Source organism: Gadus chalcogrammus, chromosome 14 (genome assembly GCF_026213295.1).
Source record: "Gadus chalcogrammus isolate NIFS_2021 chromosome 14, NIFS_Gcha_1.0, whole genome shotgun sequence".
Taxonomy (NCBI): Eukaryota; Metazoa; Chordata; class Actinopteri; order Gadiformes; family Gadidae; genus Gadus; species Gadus chalcogrammus.
This window is the reverse complement of record NC_079425.1, coordinates 18,345,626-18,364,814: the sequence shown is the minus strand read 5'-3', so window position 1 is coordinate 18,364,814 and position 19,189 is coordinate 18,345,626. Positions and strand designations below refer to the sequence as shown.

Genomic DNA, 19,189 nt, shown 5'->3' with positions numbered 1-19,189 from the left:
CCAAACTTTCTTGAAATTTAAAAATATGAACTAAAATGTACATACACAGGCTACAAATACATAAACATAATTACACACAGTCTAAACACAAACACACACACACACCCTCACACACACACACACACACACACACACACACACACACACACACACACACACACATACACACATTCACATATTCTGTTTCTGTTCAGTAGCTTGTGTCATAGGTCCTTCCTCATTGACACATATACGTCAAGCACACTTGCACTCAGTAAGGTTTTGTTTCGTAACCACTCAGCCTGCCACCAGAGTGTTGTCTTCTAGGTTCAGAGCAGTTTTTCTGAGGAACCTACTAAGACTAAACGTATGGAGTTATCAAACAGGATGACACCATTGCTGTTTAAAGATGCCTTTTGGGTAAGCCGTTTTTTTTGTGGTTTTAGAAGTTTTAACGTAGTTTACTTTTCCTTGAGTTAATTTGCTCAGTTAGGATTGGACTTATGCAACCCATGTATCAAAGTCATAATACTGACTATATAGGCCTATACATTACTGTGTTAAATTCAAAAATACTGTGTGTTAACATTTGGATGTTACGTTAGGCAAAATATTATTTAAGTTTTTTAGAACTGCTAAAGGTTATCTAACTTTTCTTCCTGACATTCAGTTTTGCTAGTTCTGCTTTTTTTTATGTTACATGAAATAAGATATCACCAGCGGGAAGAGTGACTCAAAAGTTTCCACAAAAAAAATGTAGTGAAACATCAGTGCTGGGTCACATCTTTCTGTTTCCTCTTCTAGGGGAGGGACTTCACCAGCCGAGAAGGATACGACACGCTGATAGACCGACTGAAAGATGGGAGACAGATATGTAAAGATGTGCAGGAGCTCATTAAGATGAGGTACTGATAGGGGACCAATCCTTGTGTTCTTCAGGGATAAACTCAACTAACTACTTCAATATGTTCATGAGTCCTTCTGCGAATTCCTGCAAATGATCAACGGATAACTGCATTTGTGATTGTATCTTTTGAAGAAAATGTGTCTCAGACGTATGTTTTACGTCCAAGACAGGACTGCACACATAACCAACTATGGTTATGTAACCCTAAAGGAAGTAATAATCACGAAATTACTTATCATATAATGACATCGTATTGAGCAATGAGAGGGACATCTAGCTTAGTCATTCTACATTCAAATGAAAGACTACAGATGAATGAGGGCTCCCTAATTGTTGCTTAACTCCTCTGTATTGCATTTAAAATGCACCCACTTAACCACAACACATCGAAAGGAAGACTAGATTAGATTTCACCAGTTTTTTCTATCTCTCTCTCCCAGACTTCTCTCTCCCTCTATCTATCCATATATGTCTCTCTCCCCACTTCTCTCTTTCACATTTCGTTTCATGAGTCCCTCTTTGAATGCCTGTAAATGATCAATGGATAACTCCATTTTTGATTGTGTGAAAGAGTCATAGAAATTAATTTCTCCCCCTCTTCCCCTCTCTCTTTCTCCCTCGATCCATCTCTCTCGCTCACTCTCTCCATTTATCTCTCCATTTTCCTTGCTTTATATCCTACTACCTACCTATCCCTACCTTTTTACCTATCTATGTATCCATCTACCTATCTCTCTTTCTACCTATCTCTGTATCCATTAATCTATCAATCCATCTGTCCACCTCTTCCCCCCCCCCAGGGCCCAAGCGGAGGAGCAGTATGGGAAGGAACTGGTGCTGATAGCCCACAAGGCCAGGGGGCTTAAGGAGATCGGGTACGACCCGCTCAACGCAGACACTTACAGATAGCGCTGGGCTAGCTCCCATCGCTATGCCTCTAAAACACTATCATTCTAGTTCATTAAGAAGCATGTGCAGGGTGATGCTTTACGTATTCTTGATTTATAATGCTTGTCCACTGATACATTGACAGTAGTTTGGGTGATAGTCATAGAAATTACAGTTTTGGTTGTTTGTCATAATATAGTGTGAGTGTGTGTCTGTGTGTGTGTGTGTGTGTGTGTGTGTGTGTGTGTGTGTGTGTGTGTGTGTGTGTGTGTGTGTGTGTGTGTGTGCGTATGTGTGTGTGTGTGTGTGTGTGCGTGTGCGTGTGCGTGTGTGTGCATGCATGCGTGCATGGGTGCGTGTGTGCGTGCGTGCATGCGTGCTTATCCATCGCCTCGACTTTAATGGTTCAGTTCCCCATCAGACACATTCATGTTGAATACACACATGGAACATTAATAACTATAGCTGACTCTCAGAGAGGTCATTTGATGATGAAATGGGAGAAAAACCCACTCGTACTTGCATTTTACACAAACACATTTTGCATTTTAGACGTCCATACAGGAACGTATAAAGTTAGGTTTGATTAATGATCTAAACGCATAAAATGAATATACATTTATTCAAATTACGAATACATTATATACGCTGAGGTGTCCCTTTGCAAGCTTCCGTAGAGATGAACCCTAAGGCTCCATATACAGCAAACAGCTCGCCTTCTTTTGGATCTGTTTCTGTGTCTGTTTGTTTGCGTATATCAATGAATCATAATTGTAATATTCCGATATATATGATATTATCAAATCCTTTTTGACATATAATTGCATAAGTTAGTGCATTAATTTGAGTCATATTTCCCCAGTACCCTGAGAGCGTCCTTTGATCAACTTAAAGCACGTAGGTTCATACAATTTATTGGAATTATTTTATTAATAATGTATTTAATATATATTTCCAAATGTGTTCACCGTTTGATTTGCATTATTCCTTTACAGATATTGAGAATATTGGGAATTTTCACATCCATCTGTCTAATGTTTTGGAAGAGGAGGTGAAAAGAATTGAGATATTCCAAGAGAAGCAAAAGGCACAGAGGAAAAAGGTATGACGACGCTGTTATGTGTTCAGGGAGTTTGGTATATGCTAATGCTAATTACCTGACCTCTGAAATGTAAACCAAAAGCAGACCAAACCAGTTTTATTAATAAGCACTATTTTTGTTTTGTTTAATACACAGTTTGAGTCAATCATGGAGAAGCTAATGAAGACTAAGAGTTCTTGGTATAAGAAGACAATGGAGGTACAGTTGACAAAACGGTTGAGTATATAAGGCCCTCATGCTTTGGTGGATCTTACTCAGTTAGCATATACCACAGGCGCCGTTGATATGCTTTCACACACAGTCACTCAAAGACACACACACACACACACACACACACACACACACACACACACACACACACATACACATACACATACACATACACACGCACACGCACACACACACACACACACACACACACACACACACACACACACACACACACACAGAACTGAAAACAGGAAGGAAATGGGGTCTGGAACCCTCTGAAACTTAAAGTCCACCGTGTTTTATATTTAGAAATCAAGCACTACCTATTAATACAAAAACACAATGTTAGGTGTGTTATGAGCCATTCGTGGTATCTTTCTATTCAGACATTTATAAAGAAGAACCTAATATATTTGTTTACAATGATCAATCTATTCTAGTCTACACAAACAATTCAACTTCCACATTATGGATCACACAACATACATATCCAAAATGTAAACTTTAATCGTTGATAGATGATGTACATGTTAAAGATATCTGTGAATGTGCAATATCACTTAAACAAAATCATAACATTAGTTACAGATGCAATAGGTGATTCTGTGTTTCAAGCATCTGAATGAAGACTCCATTGTTAAGTATAGTCCCGAGCACAGTCCATGGTGTTTCTTTTGGTATACTATGGTTTCTCTTTGAATCATTCCAAGCCTCTCTCTATCTCTGATCCAGTCCAAGAAGAACAGCAAGCAGAGGTGCCAGGAAGCTACTGAGGCAGAGAATCTAGCTGCGAAAATGGCTGCAACATCTTCTACCCCCAAGATCATAGAGAAGGTAGATAATGATGCTGGACACTACAGACTCTGTACTCTGTAAGTGCAAACAGAGAAATGATACTGCATGAACTGCAGCAGGGGGGTTCCATTTGATTTGAATGCAGCATCTCTTATGATTAAATCATTATCTTTAAGATCCAAAGAAATGCTCCCTTTAAGCCTGCAGATCTCTCTCTCTCTCTCTCTCTCTCTCTCTCTCTCTCTCTCTCACTCTCTCTCTCTCTCTCTCTCTCTCTCTCTCTCTCTCTCTCTCTCTCTCTCTCTCTCTCTATTTCAACAATTTCCTTCCAGGCAAAGACCAACATGATGCCTATGGTTCCATCAATTTATTAATTACAGAACACCTGTTCTTTCAAAGTTTACGTTTTTTTTCTATCCCTTCTTGCATGTGTGAAGGCATATCAAAAGGTCCAGCACTGTAAACAAACTGCGGCAGAATCAGGTTTGTCTAATTCATTTATTAAATATACTAACTGTTTAAGTTATTTTCAATATCATAGGAAAACCCTGACCTCAATGTCTGATCACTTCTAAGGGACTAATGCGGACAAAAATCTTAGTGTAGTTACACAGTGTTATCATAGTGGGCCAAAAAAACGAATTATATCGAGAAAATGTCCATGGATGGATTGGTTCTTTTGTACGCTTGAGCAACGTTTAAACATTTTTCTTTAAAATAAATAGTTGCAATGAAAAAATGACATAGGGCAGGTTGAAGGTTGACTTTGATACGCATATGTTGATGGTTGTATATCATCACCGTTTAATACTTCCCTGCGTTTCCCAGAGAGCCTTTACCTGGGCAACATTGTGCATTTGGAAAATGTGCGGCAGGACTGGATAGGGACACACCAGAGTACCTGCGAGGTGGGTTAACTCAACCATGAAGAAGTTCAACTAAGTCACACCGGGCATCCAAATTCTTAGGTCACCTCTTTTGGGCATAATGTTCTCAAAGGATTAAATAAACACAAACACATATCACACACATACACACACACACCCACACCCACACACACACACACACACACACACACACACAACCACACATACAATACCGATACACACCAATAAAATTAAAAGTGCTGTAGAAAAGATCAGAGTTGTAAAGAGAGACAGAGTAGAAAACATTGTAAAGGAGCAGGATTTTGAAATGAATACATCTAAATAGGTTCATCCAGTGGCAGCTGTTCAATTCAACTTGAAACAACATTCTGATGGATGGCGATGGGTTTTACAAGATGTAATGTAGGCTTTCACAGAAAAATGGTTAGAAAGGAGATTTTTTTAAAAGTGTGTATTCATGTGTGTGTCAGGTTTTCCAACAACTGGAGTCTGACCGCATCAGTTTCCTGAGATGTGTGCTATGGGACCACTGCAACCATTTCTCAATGCAGTGCGTCAAAGACGATGAGGTGAGAGCGCCATGCAGAGCCTGCTTACTAGTAATGTAAAGACGTGATCTGAGCACTACTCCCCTCAAACCCACTGACCTCAAATCAGATCTGTTGAACAATGATCAGATCTGCTGAACTCAGATCAGATCCGCTGAACTCAGATCAGATCCACTATAATCAGATCTGATTCGCTAAAATCAGATCAGATCCGCTGAACTCCGATCAGATCCGCTGAACTCAGATCAGATCCGCTGAACTCAGATCAGAAACCACAGAACACAGAACTCTTTCACTAAACACAGATCTGATACACTAAACTCGGATCGGTGCTTTGTATATAAATGATGAAGCTCTTCTCAAGTATTTTAACATTTTGATTGTGTTCTCCACCAGATTTACGAGGATGTCAGGAAGGGTCTTGAGAAGTGTGAAATCAGCACAGACAATAACCTCTTCATCCAGACGAAGAGCACCAGCAGTAGCCCGCCTGGTCAGACCCCCAGAACTCTATCCTGGATCATATGTCCACTCTATATCTATAGTCAGATTTAAGTATAGCTTATGTAATTAGTCTTGTCTTCTATCTGACTATATCAGGAATAAGTCGAGTTTTCCTGTCTAAATCAAGTCAAAGTTTACTTTGTCTTTCTATATCAGGTCTTAGTTTAGTTGATCTGCTTATATCAAGTCTCAGTCTAGTTGATCAATATGTATTGAAGTTTAGTTTGTCCGTCTAAACTAAATTTTCTATTTTATATCTCTATATATTGAAAAAAGTATTTTCTTTCAAATGACCCACAAAAATAAACATCCCATTGCCAGGATTGACTTAGTCTACCATGTTACCCCCACCTGTGTTCCCCTGGGATCAGAACCTGTGATGTTTAGGAACTACAGTGTTCTGCTGGAGGAGTCCCAGGGCAGCCCCAGCAACCTCAGCACTTTGGGGAGAGCATCAGTCTCAGAGAGGTACCAAACCATAAACAAATACTTGTTTTATTAGTTGAGTTATCGCCTATGGAAGGGTGGTCCCAACCCCATCCTATTCCACACACACACACACACACACACACACACACACACACACACACACACACACACACACACACACACACACACACACACACACACACACACACACACACACACACACACAGCAACGCATTTCCCTGTGGGTATGGGAAACATTTACCTTACAGATAATGACTGTGAAAACGCCCACATTTATTTTTTAAATGTTTTATGAATGAATTCATCTTTATCTTGGTTAATCTCTCGAAGTAATCGTATTACCACGCACTCACGACATCCGAAACACTTTACATCATGACCACATCTCTTATGACGCATATGACTGGTCCTTAATTAACGGTAAACCTCTTGCACAGTCTTTCCATAATACACAGAGTGGGCTCTAACTCGTCTCTCACTGACGGAAATCCTTATACAGAGTCAACGAGGAACTCTAGTGGCTGTAGGTATCTCTTCTCTTTCAAATGCCTTCAATATTTAAAATATTACAACGCACAGATTCTTCTTCAAGGTCAAAGTATCTCATTAAACCCTTCACGTGCATCTTTGCGTCCTCAGCACTCAACTGTTCGAACACATCTGGATTCCAACAGACAAGTTCAAGAGCATCGGTTGCCTTGAACGACAGCTACAGGGTGGCTTACGAATACATGGCACAGGTGAACCTGATGCCTATGTAATGCAAAAGAAGTAACTGTTCATTTAAATGTGCATATGTCACTCTTTTGTTCTCTTTTGACCCGTTTCATTTTACGAGTATTACAGGGCCCTCATTTTAACCATTAGGTGTGAGGCATCTGGGTTGACGCTCACTTTAGATGTCACCGGTGGATCTATTTTTTTTCAATGGCTCATCCACCTCACAATGGGTGGTTAAAAACGACTGCCCTTTAAAAACCTTTTCTCTCAGATCTGTTTTGGTTATGAAAGCATAGTGTCAAATGGAATGAAGAGTTACACGTTGTATTATAACGGTGTCGTTTGCCTTCCAGAACACAGATGAGCTGACCCTGTTGAGGGGGGAGGTGGTGCAGCTGATGGAGCAGGGGGACGACGGCTGGTGGACGGTGGAAAGGGACGGCGAGGTCGGACTGGTCCCTGGAAACTACCTGGCTCAGATCTGAACTCGGTCCCTCTCACATGCACACGCATAGAAATGCCCGCTTGCTCTCTGCCTCTCACACGTTTCTGTGTGTGTGTGTGTGTGTGTGTGTGTGTGTGTGTGTGTGTGTGTGTGTGACGTGTGTGTGTGTGTGTGTGTGTGTGTGTGTGTGTGTGTGTGTGTGCGTGCGTGCGTGTGTGTCAATCGATTAATATATACATACACTTTTTATATGTTTATGTAGATAAGAGAAAGAGAAACAAAAGTGGGGGGGACTTCCAGGTATAGCTTAATACAGCTATGAGGCCAGCTATGATCAAATGTGGACAACTCATATTCCTTGCAGAAGTGTGTTCTATAAGTGTTTGTGCTGGAAGGGATGATTGGATGGCAAAGCTACAAACCAATAGAAATGTGTTGCACTATAGACCTGTGAATAAATGAACTGCCGGGGCTGGTTTGAACCAAAAATGATGGCATCACCGCCCTTGCGTCATCTATTTGTGGCAAATTTCAGAAGTGCGTGGCATGTTTTAAATCACCGTGTGCTGTAACTTTTGTGTCCCATCGCAAAAAGTTGCTCTTTTTTTAAAGAGTGATCTTCACGGTCAAACATGGTAGTTTATTGATTGTACGCTGGAGTGGAGATTATGTGGAGAGAGCAAGAACATGAAGAGGAAAGTTAAAACATCCAGTTTTTTTCTTTTGGAACAAGGTTATCTTTTTTTATTTATCTTTTTATTTTTAAGGTCTTGAAAACATCCCATTGTTTTTCTAACAATATCACTGGATTGGTATTTGGACATTTCAGTAGCGAAATGTCGATCTCAGCTTAAAATAGAAAAGGTGTTTAAGAATTCCCAATAGATAAATGCAAACAAAAAGGAAACATTGAGGCAAAAGCCAACCAGATTAAATTATATATATATATATAAAAAATGTTGCCTACATGATACGCCCTCTACCCGGTGAGCCACCAACCGGATTCAATAAGATACTTTTCTCATGTGATGTTTTTATTTTTACAAGCGTGAGAAGTGGATTCACAAGCACATACTAGGCTACAATGTCATATTAATCTTACACAGAGCTGGGGAATCGTTTATTCAAGTCTCCATTATGCGCTCTATAAAGCTGTGGAACGTAGGACCTTGGGAGAGCACACATGTAGAGCTGGAGAACATAGGACACATAATCAATTTTTTCATTTTCCATATACATTTGGGGGACATAGGTCCCTGGAGTCAAGTCAAAATTGTCCCTCGGCTATTTAAAAAAATAACATAGAGACTATAAAGTAACTTGCATCATTTTTGTTGACATGAAATTGTAATTTTAGAAAGGAATGTACTATTTTTGGTGTAGAGAGCTATAGACAGTTTGTGTCACAAGTATAGCATTGGCTCAGCTGGTTAAACTATGATACGTTACTTCGTACTAACTAATGGATCCATGACCAGGATAAAATGTGTCAAAATTGTGCTTTTACACTACAATATTAACAAGGGAGAGAAACCGCCTACATGGGTTGTTGGGAACAATGTTTTATTACTACTCTTATTTCAAGACAGCCAGGTATTAATTTGGGCACTGATACTTAATGAATGTATGGTATAGCAGCAAATTTTGTGCTTCATCCATAAACAATGCAGAAAAAGAAAATTATTCATTCCTATGTACCCTAGCCATGGTGTTCCTTCCATAATACATTTTCAAAACTAATGTCGATTGACAGGTCTATGAGCTACACTCAAATGCCAACACCCCCCTATGGACTCCATAGATAAGACTAATCTAAGAAGCAGACCCACTTTGTAATACTCTCCTGCTAGAACGATTGACATATCCTTTTCAATTAAGTATGTTATTCGCTTTTTTGCTTAGTATTCCTTTGTAGCCGAGAAGCCAAACCACTGCGTTGTGTTTATATGTTGTATGACTCGCAACAGAACTATGCAGCTTTCTCAACTGAATAGTAGGCCTACCATTTTGTTGTGCTGAAAATAAACATGCCTTTTTAACCTTTTAGGTTTGGTATTTATGTCTGAAATTAGGACCTCAAATGTGAGACAGCAACACTTGGAACAAGGTGAAATGTAGGAGTTTATTTAAATCAGTCTTCCACCCTCCCTTCCCAATCAACACCATTATCTTGTTGTATCACCTTCTACACAAGCTGAATATCTAGAAATAGAAGAAAACCATAGAATACAAAAACAAACTCAAATACAAAACCTGACGACAAGGAAATGCATGACGGGAGAGTTTTGTGATATACTTCCTAATAAGGTAACACTGTAGAGTGCCTCAACTTGTAGCAACGTGTAGATGCTAAAGTGGGCTGAAAGGCTCACTTTTTATTAGATGGCTCACTATTCATTTGTAGACAATAAATCAGAAAACTCAAAGAAAAGGACAAAAAGGACGGCACTTTGATAATAAACAGAACCACAACATATTTAAATAATCCAAAGATTAAACATTGTTCAGGATGAAGGAGACTCTTCCAACTTTGTCAGGAGTTTGCATGCCCAAAATGAAAGATGGATCGTAGGACCAACAGCTCTACAAGAGCTGGAGGGCCAACTGGGTACCAACACGGATGCCAGGCTACTTCATCCACAGACGAAACAAAAGGAAAATAATTTAGTTTTACAACAATCTCTACTCAGAGCCTGTGGTTATAATTGTACTCTGTTCCTTTGAAATTCGAAAGCTTGCATGTTCTTAACTTGAAAACCTCACTATACACGTCCAGTCACGGCCGTAGTGCAAACCGACACGTTTATGTAATACATTCAGCCCAACGAGCTTAGCAGACAGAGAAACCTGCTCCTCGACCCCCGACTTCACTTGAAGCAACAAAAAGGTCAACAACCAGAATAATGATCGTGCAATTCTCATCATCGGTAATATCAATAGGCCAAGTACAACTTTTACCTTTTTTGTCCTTCAGCGTGTCAGTGTTTAATCTTTTTAAAAACAATTAAAGTAACATTAACTTACAAAGCATGTCAATAAATATTGTATTGGTCCATCCCTCCCTCCCTCTCCCCATCCCTACCAGTGTTTGCAACTGCAGATTAATGGAAGATTGTACAACATGTGCTTGAGCTTCTAAACGACTACAGCAGAAATCGAACTGTGTGTGCATGTTTGGTGTATGTGTGTGTTTTTTTGGGGCGAGGGCGTGTCCAATGGATTGGGTTCCGGTCATTGTAGCGTTGTTGTTGCTGTTGTAGTATTGTTGGTGTGCTGTTGTAACGTTAGTGTTGGCGGTGCTGTGGGGGTGGGAGGGGAGGGGGGGCACTCCTGTTCATGCGTAGCTGTTGGTGGTGACCAGCAGCTCGTAGGCCGGGTCGTGACTCCGCCGACAGAGCACCACGCAGGCACACAGCATGCCCAGCATCTGCATGGGGTAGAGGGTGGGGCGGGGACGTTAGTGCGACCGGAATGGATGACCGGAAGGGCACGACCACAACAAACGGGTGGGTCTTCAGAAACGACGATTGTATGGGTTACTTCTTGGTGAATTATGAACATTTGATGCCATTTTGTGAATAAGAAAATAAGCTTGTTTTGGTCCACAGTAGGGCTGATCATGAATAGTTGTTCGCTGGGTAGGAGAAAAAAATAACTTGATTCTTCAGTGGTCTCGCCCTGCTTTGTGTACAGGCAGTAAAAGATGCACACTATGAATAGACTTTACTTCTCTTTTTTTCTTCACAGAATATTCAGATTTTCAGTTGGAAACTTAACGAATACCAGAAGCGTGAAATTATGTGTACAGGCACCAGCCCTAGACCACAGTCAAACCAAAAGGAAAATATAGTTCTCATTTCTGCCGTATCTAAAGGACTTGACATTTCATACCAATTCTGAATTAGTCCTAACAAGCGAATAACGCTTTATTTTCAAAGATTCGATTTGTGATTAATATTTCAATTCACACAGTTGAATTAGCCAGTGGCTAAAAGTGCCAAGTGGTTACATGAGATACGGTAAGCGTGCAGCAGCACGCATGGACCAGCATGATCTCATCACATCTAATTAAGGCTGCGGTGGGAATAAGAGGCTCCTTGTTGATGGCGTGAGTCTGTGTCACTACGGCCGCGGCGGGACTCCTCAGAGACTATGGTGTGCTGAGAGCACAACCTCTCTCATGTTGTCAGCACACCATAGGTGATAAATGCTAGCTAGCCCCTTCTGGTTTAATATGAAGGGTCTCAATCAACACTTTGAAAAAAAATAGGATCAGATTGTCTACAAAACTTGTGTTAAAAGCATACATGGACATTTTTGGATCTACGATATTGCCAGCAGGGCAGATATGGAAAGATAAGGTATGATAATTAACTAGAAATCAGAAGATCTGGCCAGAGGTAATCTATGCACTAGTTATGGATACATAATTTGTTTTTATAAACGTGCAGGTATGTATTTAAAGTTATTTAAAACAGTAAGTATATCAACAAACGGTTCCACATTTCTATCTCTACTGTATGGATGAGATGATGTGGGGTCAGCTTAGTTCAGGAGGTAGAGCAGTTGTCATGTAACCGAAAAGGTTGCTAGTTCGATCCCCAGCTCCTCCTAGCTGAGTGTTGATGTGTCCCTGAGCAAGACACTTAACCCTAACTGCTCCTGACGAGCTGGCTGTCGCCTTGCATGGTTGACTCTGCCGCCGGTGTGTCAATTTGTGTATTAACCGATGTAAGTCGCTTTGGATAAAAGCATCTGCTAAATGTCCTAATTGTAATGATAATGATGTTTTGTATAGTGGAATGTTAAAGGGTAATTCCGGTGTAAAATGGATTTGGGATATGTTTAGTATGATAACGAGTTGAAACGTTCGTTTTGGAGCACAAAAACCGCATATTGGCGTTTTCTTCAGTTGGCTGTTTTTAGCCGATTCTATCAAAACAATATAAACATGGAACGATGGGGGCACTGGTTATGGTAAAAACTAAATCGCTATTTTAAACCACTTAAAAAGCCCAACACTTTTTTGGTAGTATAATAAGGGTCTTAACATATAAAACAAGGCATTGAGAACTTTGTAAGTGTACTGATTGTTTATTAAAAAGGACATTTTATACACACAATACCATCAGTAGATCACCCGTCGACGCCATTTTGTTTTTAAGACTCAATAAGTTGGCGAACACAGAGCTTGTGTGTTGCTGACGGATGTCACAATCTCTGTGTTTGCCTTTTAAGTGGTTTAAAATAGAGATTTAGCTTTTACCATAACCAGTGCCCCGATCGTTCCAAGTTTATAGCATTTTGATAGAATCGGCTAAAAACAAACAACAAAGAAAGCGTCTATATACGTTTTTTTTGTGCTCCAAAACAAACGTTTCAACTCGTTACCATAAAAAATATATCCCAAATCCATTCTACGCCGGAATTACCCTTTAACACCCATGTATGGACGAGATAGAGTAATTAATTGTAAGTTCTCACCTGTATACATGTAGTGTTATTTATAGATTTACAGTAAAATGTTATTTCCCTGTATTGATGTAGTGTTATGTTTAGATTTATAGTACAATTGTATCTCACCTGTATAGATGAAAACATCAAGGCAGTCCAGATGACATACATCATGATCTCCTTTAATTTCTTCACAACTAGAGCCTCACATCCCTAGGAGGTACAAATGTGAAGAAATGAAAAAATTAAATACAGAAAATATCCTTAGGACCTCAAGTATTTCTGAAGTTGGGGGTATGTTTGGAACAAACACACGTCGATATAACAACCTTTTTTGTGCACACATGCTGAAAGAATATTCAAAGCTTGAAATTATGTATTCAGTCCAGCAATAAACTTGATACAGAATGAAATCTAATTTATTTATCCCAGAGGACACATTTGAGGTGTAGATAGATACAATTATAATAAAACATTAATGATAGAATATAACATCACCATGCACTGTATGCAGTGTTCAAGGGTCCCTTTAAGCAACAAACCACCACCAGCATCTAAAGTACCCGGTACTGTACCTCCTGGTAGAGGTCCCCGGGCCTGGCCAGGCTCCCGGTGCAGTTGGTGATGCTGGGCTGACAGCAGCTCAGTGGAACACTGTTGGCCTTGCTCTGCTGGAACCATGTGGTGTTCCTCCAGTCAGAGTAGTTGTGAATCCCACAGCAGTGAAGCTAGGGGAGTAGAATACCACACACACACAAACACACGTTATAGAACCAACCTGGGCAAGCATCCAACATAGATCAGGTCACATGGAAACAAGAGTGTAAACGTAGACTCAAGAATGCTGGCTCTGTTCCTCACCTGCCTTTGCACATAGTCAATAGCACGGCTAGGTGCGTCCGTGTTGGTGCCGTTGTATTCGTTGTACACTTTCTGGATGGAGTGGTTCACCTGATCTTCCACCTAAAATCTCAAGATGTTAGAGGATACACTCTACACACACATTATCTGACACAGCCATGCAGTCAGGGTATTAGATAGTGAAACTAGCATGTTCCCATGCTTCCAGCATTAAGTAGCTAGCTGAAGATAATTAGTTTGACCCCATTTAAATCAATACGAGAGGAATGACTATAAAGCACTATTAACTCTCCTTTTGATGGACAAAACACATACTAGTGGATAGGGAATATATGTCTTTGCATTTGTTTTAAATTCAAATGAATATCTTCATGATAAATACAGGAAAATAATTTGGCTGCTACCCTGGATATTCAGTTTTAAGTTATAGGCTCACAGTGCTGTATGAAAGGTAGGCCTACCTTTGCTCTGTATATGTATCCAAGCACCACCACCACACACTCTGTTACAAACACCAGCAGGAGAATAACAGCAAACTGTAGAAAGAGATGCAGTGAGACTTTGCACAAGTACCAACTTTTGGCCACCAAACAAAAAAAACATCATTATTAGGGTTGGGTTAGGGTTGGGTTTTTAATAGAGAACATATGACTTTCAAAATCTATTAAAGAGTGAAATAATATACCTATTCAACAAAAACATAGAACCTGTATTAGTGACAAGCTGGCAACACTCTGCTACAAAACGTCACCAGTGAAACTTCCTGGTTATGAGTTAAAGCCCTCCCTTTGTATTTGAAAGAAACCAGGAGGCACAGTGCAGCTAGCATGGGTAGAGCAGCAGCAGCAGCACTGGACCACATTGACTTAAGGCTGATTTATGCTCAGTTACGTAAGCGTAAGCGCAAGCGCAAGAGGCCCTTGCGCGCCCTTGCGCACCCCTTGCGCGACTTCTCACGTCTTGCGTGCGTCGGGCGATTTTTCTAGACTTGCGTCATTTTTTACGTAAGCTTTTACGCGAGCCGCCCAGCCTGCAAGGCTGTGATTGGTCTGCTGGTCTGGTTACTACTTCCTGTCTGGAGTATCACCCGGCAGGCTCATATACAAAATCATTAACGTGAAGTGAAGTTAACTTTGCTGCCAACACATTATTTCGTTTTAAAATGTAGAGAGATATGCACATTTATACAACCCCAATGATCAACAACTTCATCACCCCTGTTCCTCTGTCTGTTGCCATCATTCACTGTGTATGGGGAGAACACGATCTGGCACATAAACAAACCAACGACTCCCACAGACAAAGACGTCATTCTTGAGGTCGTCTTCAACGAAAAACTTTCCTCCACATATTACTCCACCTACTGTTCTGGCGGTAAATTGCTTGGCAACACGCGCAACCTAAAAGGGAGCATGAATTGCTTTGAGTAAATTTTGCGCAACAACGTAACACCAACGCTGAAGCATGCAGCCGCCTTTAATAATGCTGCAGCAAGGGTTTACGCCACCACGTCACATTTTGATCCGTACTAGAAGAGATTAATCTATGAATAATACGTACAGTGGCCAGACCACAGGAGCTCTCACGTATGGTGGCGCAGCAGCCGATCAACCCAATGACGAAGAGCAGAGTCCCCACGACTATGATGATGACGGCGGGGATCAGGGTGTACACATCCTCGAAGAAGTGGTCGTAGTCGTCGTATGTGATGAATACATAGGCGCCAATGTAACACAGTATTCCTGCAGCCGCCTATGAGACAACAGGACAGATGGTCGTACTTGAGTTGAGTTTGTGTGTACGGCGGTGTTTTACCATGCAATACATTTGAATGCATGAAACATCAAATCCTAGTAATGTACTTGCCACCTGCACTAAGAGTTTTCAGTAAATGGAAGCACTGCCTAAACTTCAGGAGGACAGCAGAGCACAGTAAAGGCTTTGTATAATATTTGTTGGGTTTAACAACTGCGGTCGATTTGAAATATACAAAACATTAAGAGTGTGAGCAACTAAATGATAAACGCAGCGCAGGGTATCTGCATGGCGCAGTTTGCTGGCCTGCTGCTCCTCCGGAGCCTCATTGGGATGCAATTCGACTCTGCATTGATACAATATACGTTAGTTTTATTTTTCTTACCCAAAATATCAGGTTAAGAAACACCAAGACGGTTTTGGAAGACGTAATCCCACACTGCCCCATTGTTGGCGTTTGGGGCTAAAAAAAAATACACAAAATAAAACAAAGCGTTGCACCTGCTTCTTCCCTAATGATGATAATAAAATGGCTTCACTGGCCCTGCCCTCTTTGCACAGACTCGTCTCGGGTTAGCCAATCAGAAGCAAGAAAAGGGTCACATGGCACAATGAGGTCATGTTTAAAGCAATACGGGCCTGACGTCAACTGTACATGGAACATTGAATCCATCCATCTATTTTATCCGAATGAATAAATGAACCCATACCATGAACGATACTCTCTCTCTCTCTCTCTCTCTCTCTCTCTCTCTCTCTCTCTCTCTCTCTCTCTCTCTCTCTCTCTCTCTCTCTCTCTCTCTCTCTCTCTCTCTCTCTCTCTCTCTCTCTCTCTTTCTCTCAGATGTGGACAAGTCAAGAAGCATTATCAATCCAATAGGGACCAGTGAATTGCGTCAAAAATTATATTTATACCAGAGGGTGACAGTGTTTCGTTATGTGAACTTCGTTTTTCTGTGGAAACTTATGTTGTAGGTAAATACCCCAGATTGCAAAAGACTTCACTCATTTATGAATTATCTTATTTATTTATTTATTTATTTATATGATTCTAGCAGGTAGGAATATAGACCATTAAAGGTGTTATATTGTACCAGGTGTGATATAGCCATTACAAGCCGTTTTGAAAGTCTACGGGCGTGTGGGCGTGTCCTCCTAGAAACTAGATGTATGACGGATAGATGAGCAACGTTTGCTACAGTACACTAGGCTGGTAGACTGATCTATCCAGCACACATCTAGATGGACACACCCACTTGTGAGGTCAGAAGAGGCAGTTTTTCGAAATGGCTTGTAATGGCTAATCGAATCACACTCAAATAACAAATAATGATTTGTCACCTTTAAGAAAGGCATGTGGGCAGTTCTCAAAGTTCACAAAGGGAAGCTCTTTTTGAGTAAAAAAGTTGATTGGGGATTCTATGTGCAGGAAACATGGCTGGTGTGTGTGACGTGTGCAAACTATTTTAAAGAGGGTGTTCAGTACAGGAAGGGGCAAGTCTTTCCTGAGGATTAGTGTGTTCAGGTGGAGGCATGGAGGCATGGAGGGAAATCTGTAGGTTTTCTCTGTTCAATTAATTAAAATAACCTGGGTACTCGGATGTGGATGCACTTGGTAAAGTGTTTGAAGGAGTTTCACTGCCTGCTATCTGGGTAGGTGTCTTTACTGGACATAACTTGTTGTAAGGTGGATCTACATTGGATAGTGTTGGTACGACGGTGGAGGAAACAATGGAAAAGCTTGGGTTGGCGTGTGTACATTACGGTCATGCCGCAAGGTTGTTGGGGGGTCGAGGCCTGTCTTCTCTTTTATCTAACATGAGGGTCAGCTGCGCTGGCATTTAAGACTGAGTGGGATGCAATGGAGTGGATCACTGCCCATATGCAGTGGGCAGTGATCATTTCCCCATACCCAGTGGAGGAAATCTGCTGTGTGGGACATTCTTCCCTGCTGATGTCTGCTGCAGAGGCGCACCAAAGAAAGGTAGCTTTCTTTGGAAAGCTACTACTACCTTGTACTGTTGCTGCTATGTGAATGTTGAGGAACCAAGCCCAAGAATTGTATTCTTGTGTACTGTACAATAAGATGTAATAAAAGTGATTCTGATTCTGAAACCACAATGTATTCAGAAATTGCCTTTTCTAGTAAATATGTGTTACTAATACTTACTCTTTTTAAATGACTACTCAACAATGTTATTGAACCACCCCAATCCCAAGATAAAAGCCTCTATAGCTAGCTCTATTTGCTGGGCCTATTGGCTTCATATTGTGGTCCAATCACTTTGTCACACCGCTGCCTTGGCCTGAGGTCCACCCAGCATGGGTGCAGACAGAGCCCTCAACATGAAACCAATGACCTCATCCTCCCCATGAGCCATGCGTGTGAACAGCTCCAATCAACACATATAGTTCACATTTAATGTGACCACAATCAACCGCTTATGTCACATCGCAAGCTTCACCTGAGATATTGTGGCCTGCAGCGATGCAGTCCTTAACTCTGATTCCTGCACATGGAAGTATTATGCAAAGAAAATATATTCCGGAGCAAGATAAATTACTCTAGTGTGTGCTTTATATTACAACCAGCATAATCAATGCAACACTGGAAAGGGTGTGTTTTTAAATGTTACATACATGATACATTTTCATGACATTCACTTTACACCACTTTTGATAAAAGTGTATGCTACATGACTAATTAGCAAATAGTATTAATTGTACTACTTCAAAATGAATGCCAGTAAGACTGTGGGGGGTGTAACTTCTTAATGAAACTTTTTGGGGGGGGTTCTCAGGTGATTAAGGTCATCAAATGGAAATACCATGGTGATATTTTAGAGACCTAATCGGAAGGATTATACGGGTTCCTGATTGTAGTCATAACAGATACTGTGTGATTAGAAAAGAGTGAGATAAAACTGTGTGAACAAGATAAAGGACATTCATAAACCTTTTCAATCTCCATGCTGCGGTTTAACTGCACATCACTACTAGCTTCTATGTTTACCCCATTAAAAAATAATGTTGGGATATATGCTGTTCTATTTTGAGTTATTCTTTCAGAATTGATTTAATATCCTAATAAATGTTGGTGCTCTTTTCTTCCCCCTTCTGTTATTCATATTATGTCCTGTGCTGAACATTTCACAAGTGCTTCATCTATAATCTCATTCTATCCTTGAATAATAGAAGGCATTGTGAATGTGTTTACCTAGACCAAGACTAGTACTTTACATGAAGATATCTAGCCATTCATATATTGAGCACATTGTTGTAATGCAGTTCATCAGCAAGGCAGAGCAATTAACAGCTTTAGACAACGATTATAATTGGGACTGATCACGGCTCCCCATTGCCGTCTTAAAAAGTAAACTGGTTTGTAAGAGTTAACAATAAGGCTGTGGTTTGTGCTCTTGGTGTGTGTGAGTGTGTTTTATTGCAGACTAGCCACTGAGAAGATAAACGTAATCTTCATTAGTCGAGACAGGCCTCTTATGTCATAGGAGGATTGCATTTAGAGTAGTGGGAATAACGTGTTGTATTTCTCACAAAATCCACCTGATACAACAGCTAAGGTTCAAGAGCAATACATTTATAACTCTTATTGCAAATCTCTGGAGAGGACAGTTGAAGAGTTTCAAAAGCATGTGGGAAGATGCACATTTCGGAGCCAAATAA

At 40.6% G+C, this 19,189-nt stretch overlaps 2 protein-coding genes across 2 annotated transcripts; one reads left to right on the top strand and one right to left on the bottom strand.

The window, feature by feature from the left end:
- Positions 1-254: 254 nt before the first annotated feature.
- On the top strand, positions 255-9,543 carry LOC130403457 (proline-serine-threonine phosphatase-interacting protein 1-like). Its single transcript, XM_056607821.1, has 15 exons — positions 255-399; positions 784-884; positions 1,687-1,761; positions 2,637-2,671; positions 2,770-2,876; positions 3,012-3,074; positions 3,819-3,920; positions 4,319-4,364; positions 4,710-4,789; positions 5,239-5,337; positions 5,713-5,809; positions 6,192-6,288; positions 6,708-6,793; positions 6,910-7,010; positions 7,344-9,543. Exons 1-15 carry the CDS (start codon positions 349-351, stop codon positions 7,473-7,475), a joined length of 1,272 nt encoding a protein of 423 aa, XP_056463796.1. The 5' UTR covers positions 255-348; the 3' UTR covers positions 7,476-9,543.
- Positions 9,045-16,033, bottom strand: LOC130403458 (tetraspanin-3-like). Its single transcript, XM_056607822.1, has 7 exons — positions 15,891-16,033; positions 15,311-15,502; positions 14,212-14,286; positions 13,751-13,852; positions 13,465-13,617; positions 13,019-13,102; positions 9,045-10,862 (listed from the first exon to the last, which is right to left on the bottom strand). The coding sequence occupies exons 1-7, from the start codon at positions 15,951-15,953 to the stop codon at positions 10,770-10,772; spliced, it is 762 nt and encodes a 253-aa protein (XP_056463797.1). The 5' UTR covers positions 15,954-16,033; the 3' UTR covers positions 9,045-10,769.
- Between the last annotated feature and the right edge of the window lie 3,156 nt (positions 16,034-19,189).

Bases quoted from the DNA above. Each gene is read 5' to 3' on its own strand.
- LOC130403458 (XM_056607822.1), bottom strand. From the start codon at position 15,953: ATGGGGCAGTGTGGGATTACGTCTTCCAAAACCGTCTTGGTGTTTCTT. The intron at 13,618-13,750 runs GTGAGGAACAGA...CTACTCCCCTAG, and splicing joins TTGACTATGTGCAAAGGCAG to CTTCACTGCTGTGGGATTCA. The intron at 10,863-13,018 runs GTGAGATACAAT...TACCCCATGCAG, and splicing joins TGATGTTTTCATCTATACAG to ATGCTGGGCATGCTGTGTGC.
- LOC130403457 (XM_056607821.1), top strand. From the start codon at position 349: ATGGAGTTATCAAACAGGATGACACCATTGCTGTTTAAAGATGCCTTT. The intron at 3,921-4,318 runs GTAGATAATGAT...GCATGTGTGAAG, and splicing joins CCCCCAAGATCATAGAGAAG to GCATATCAAAAGGTCCAGCA. The intron at 5,338-5,712 runs GTGAGAGCGCCA...GTTCTCCACCAG, and splicing joins AGTGCGTCAAAGACGATGAG to ATTTACGAGGATGTCAGGAA.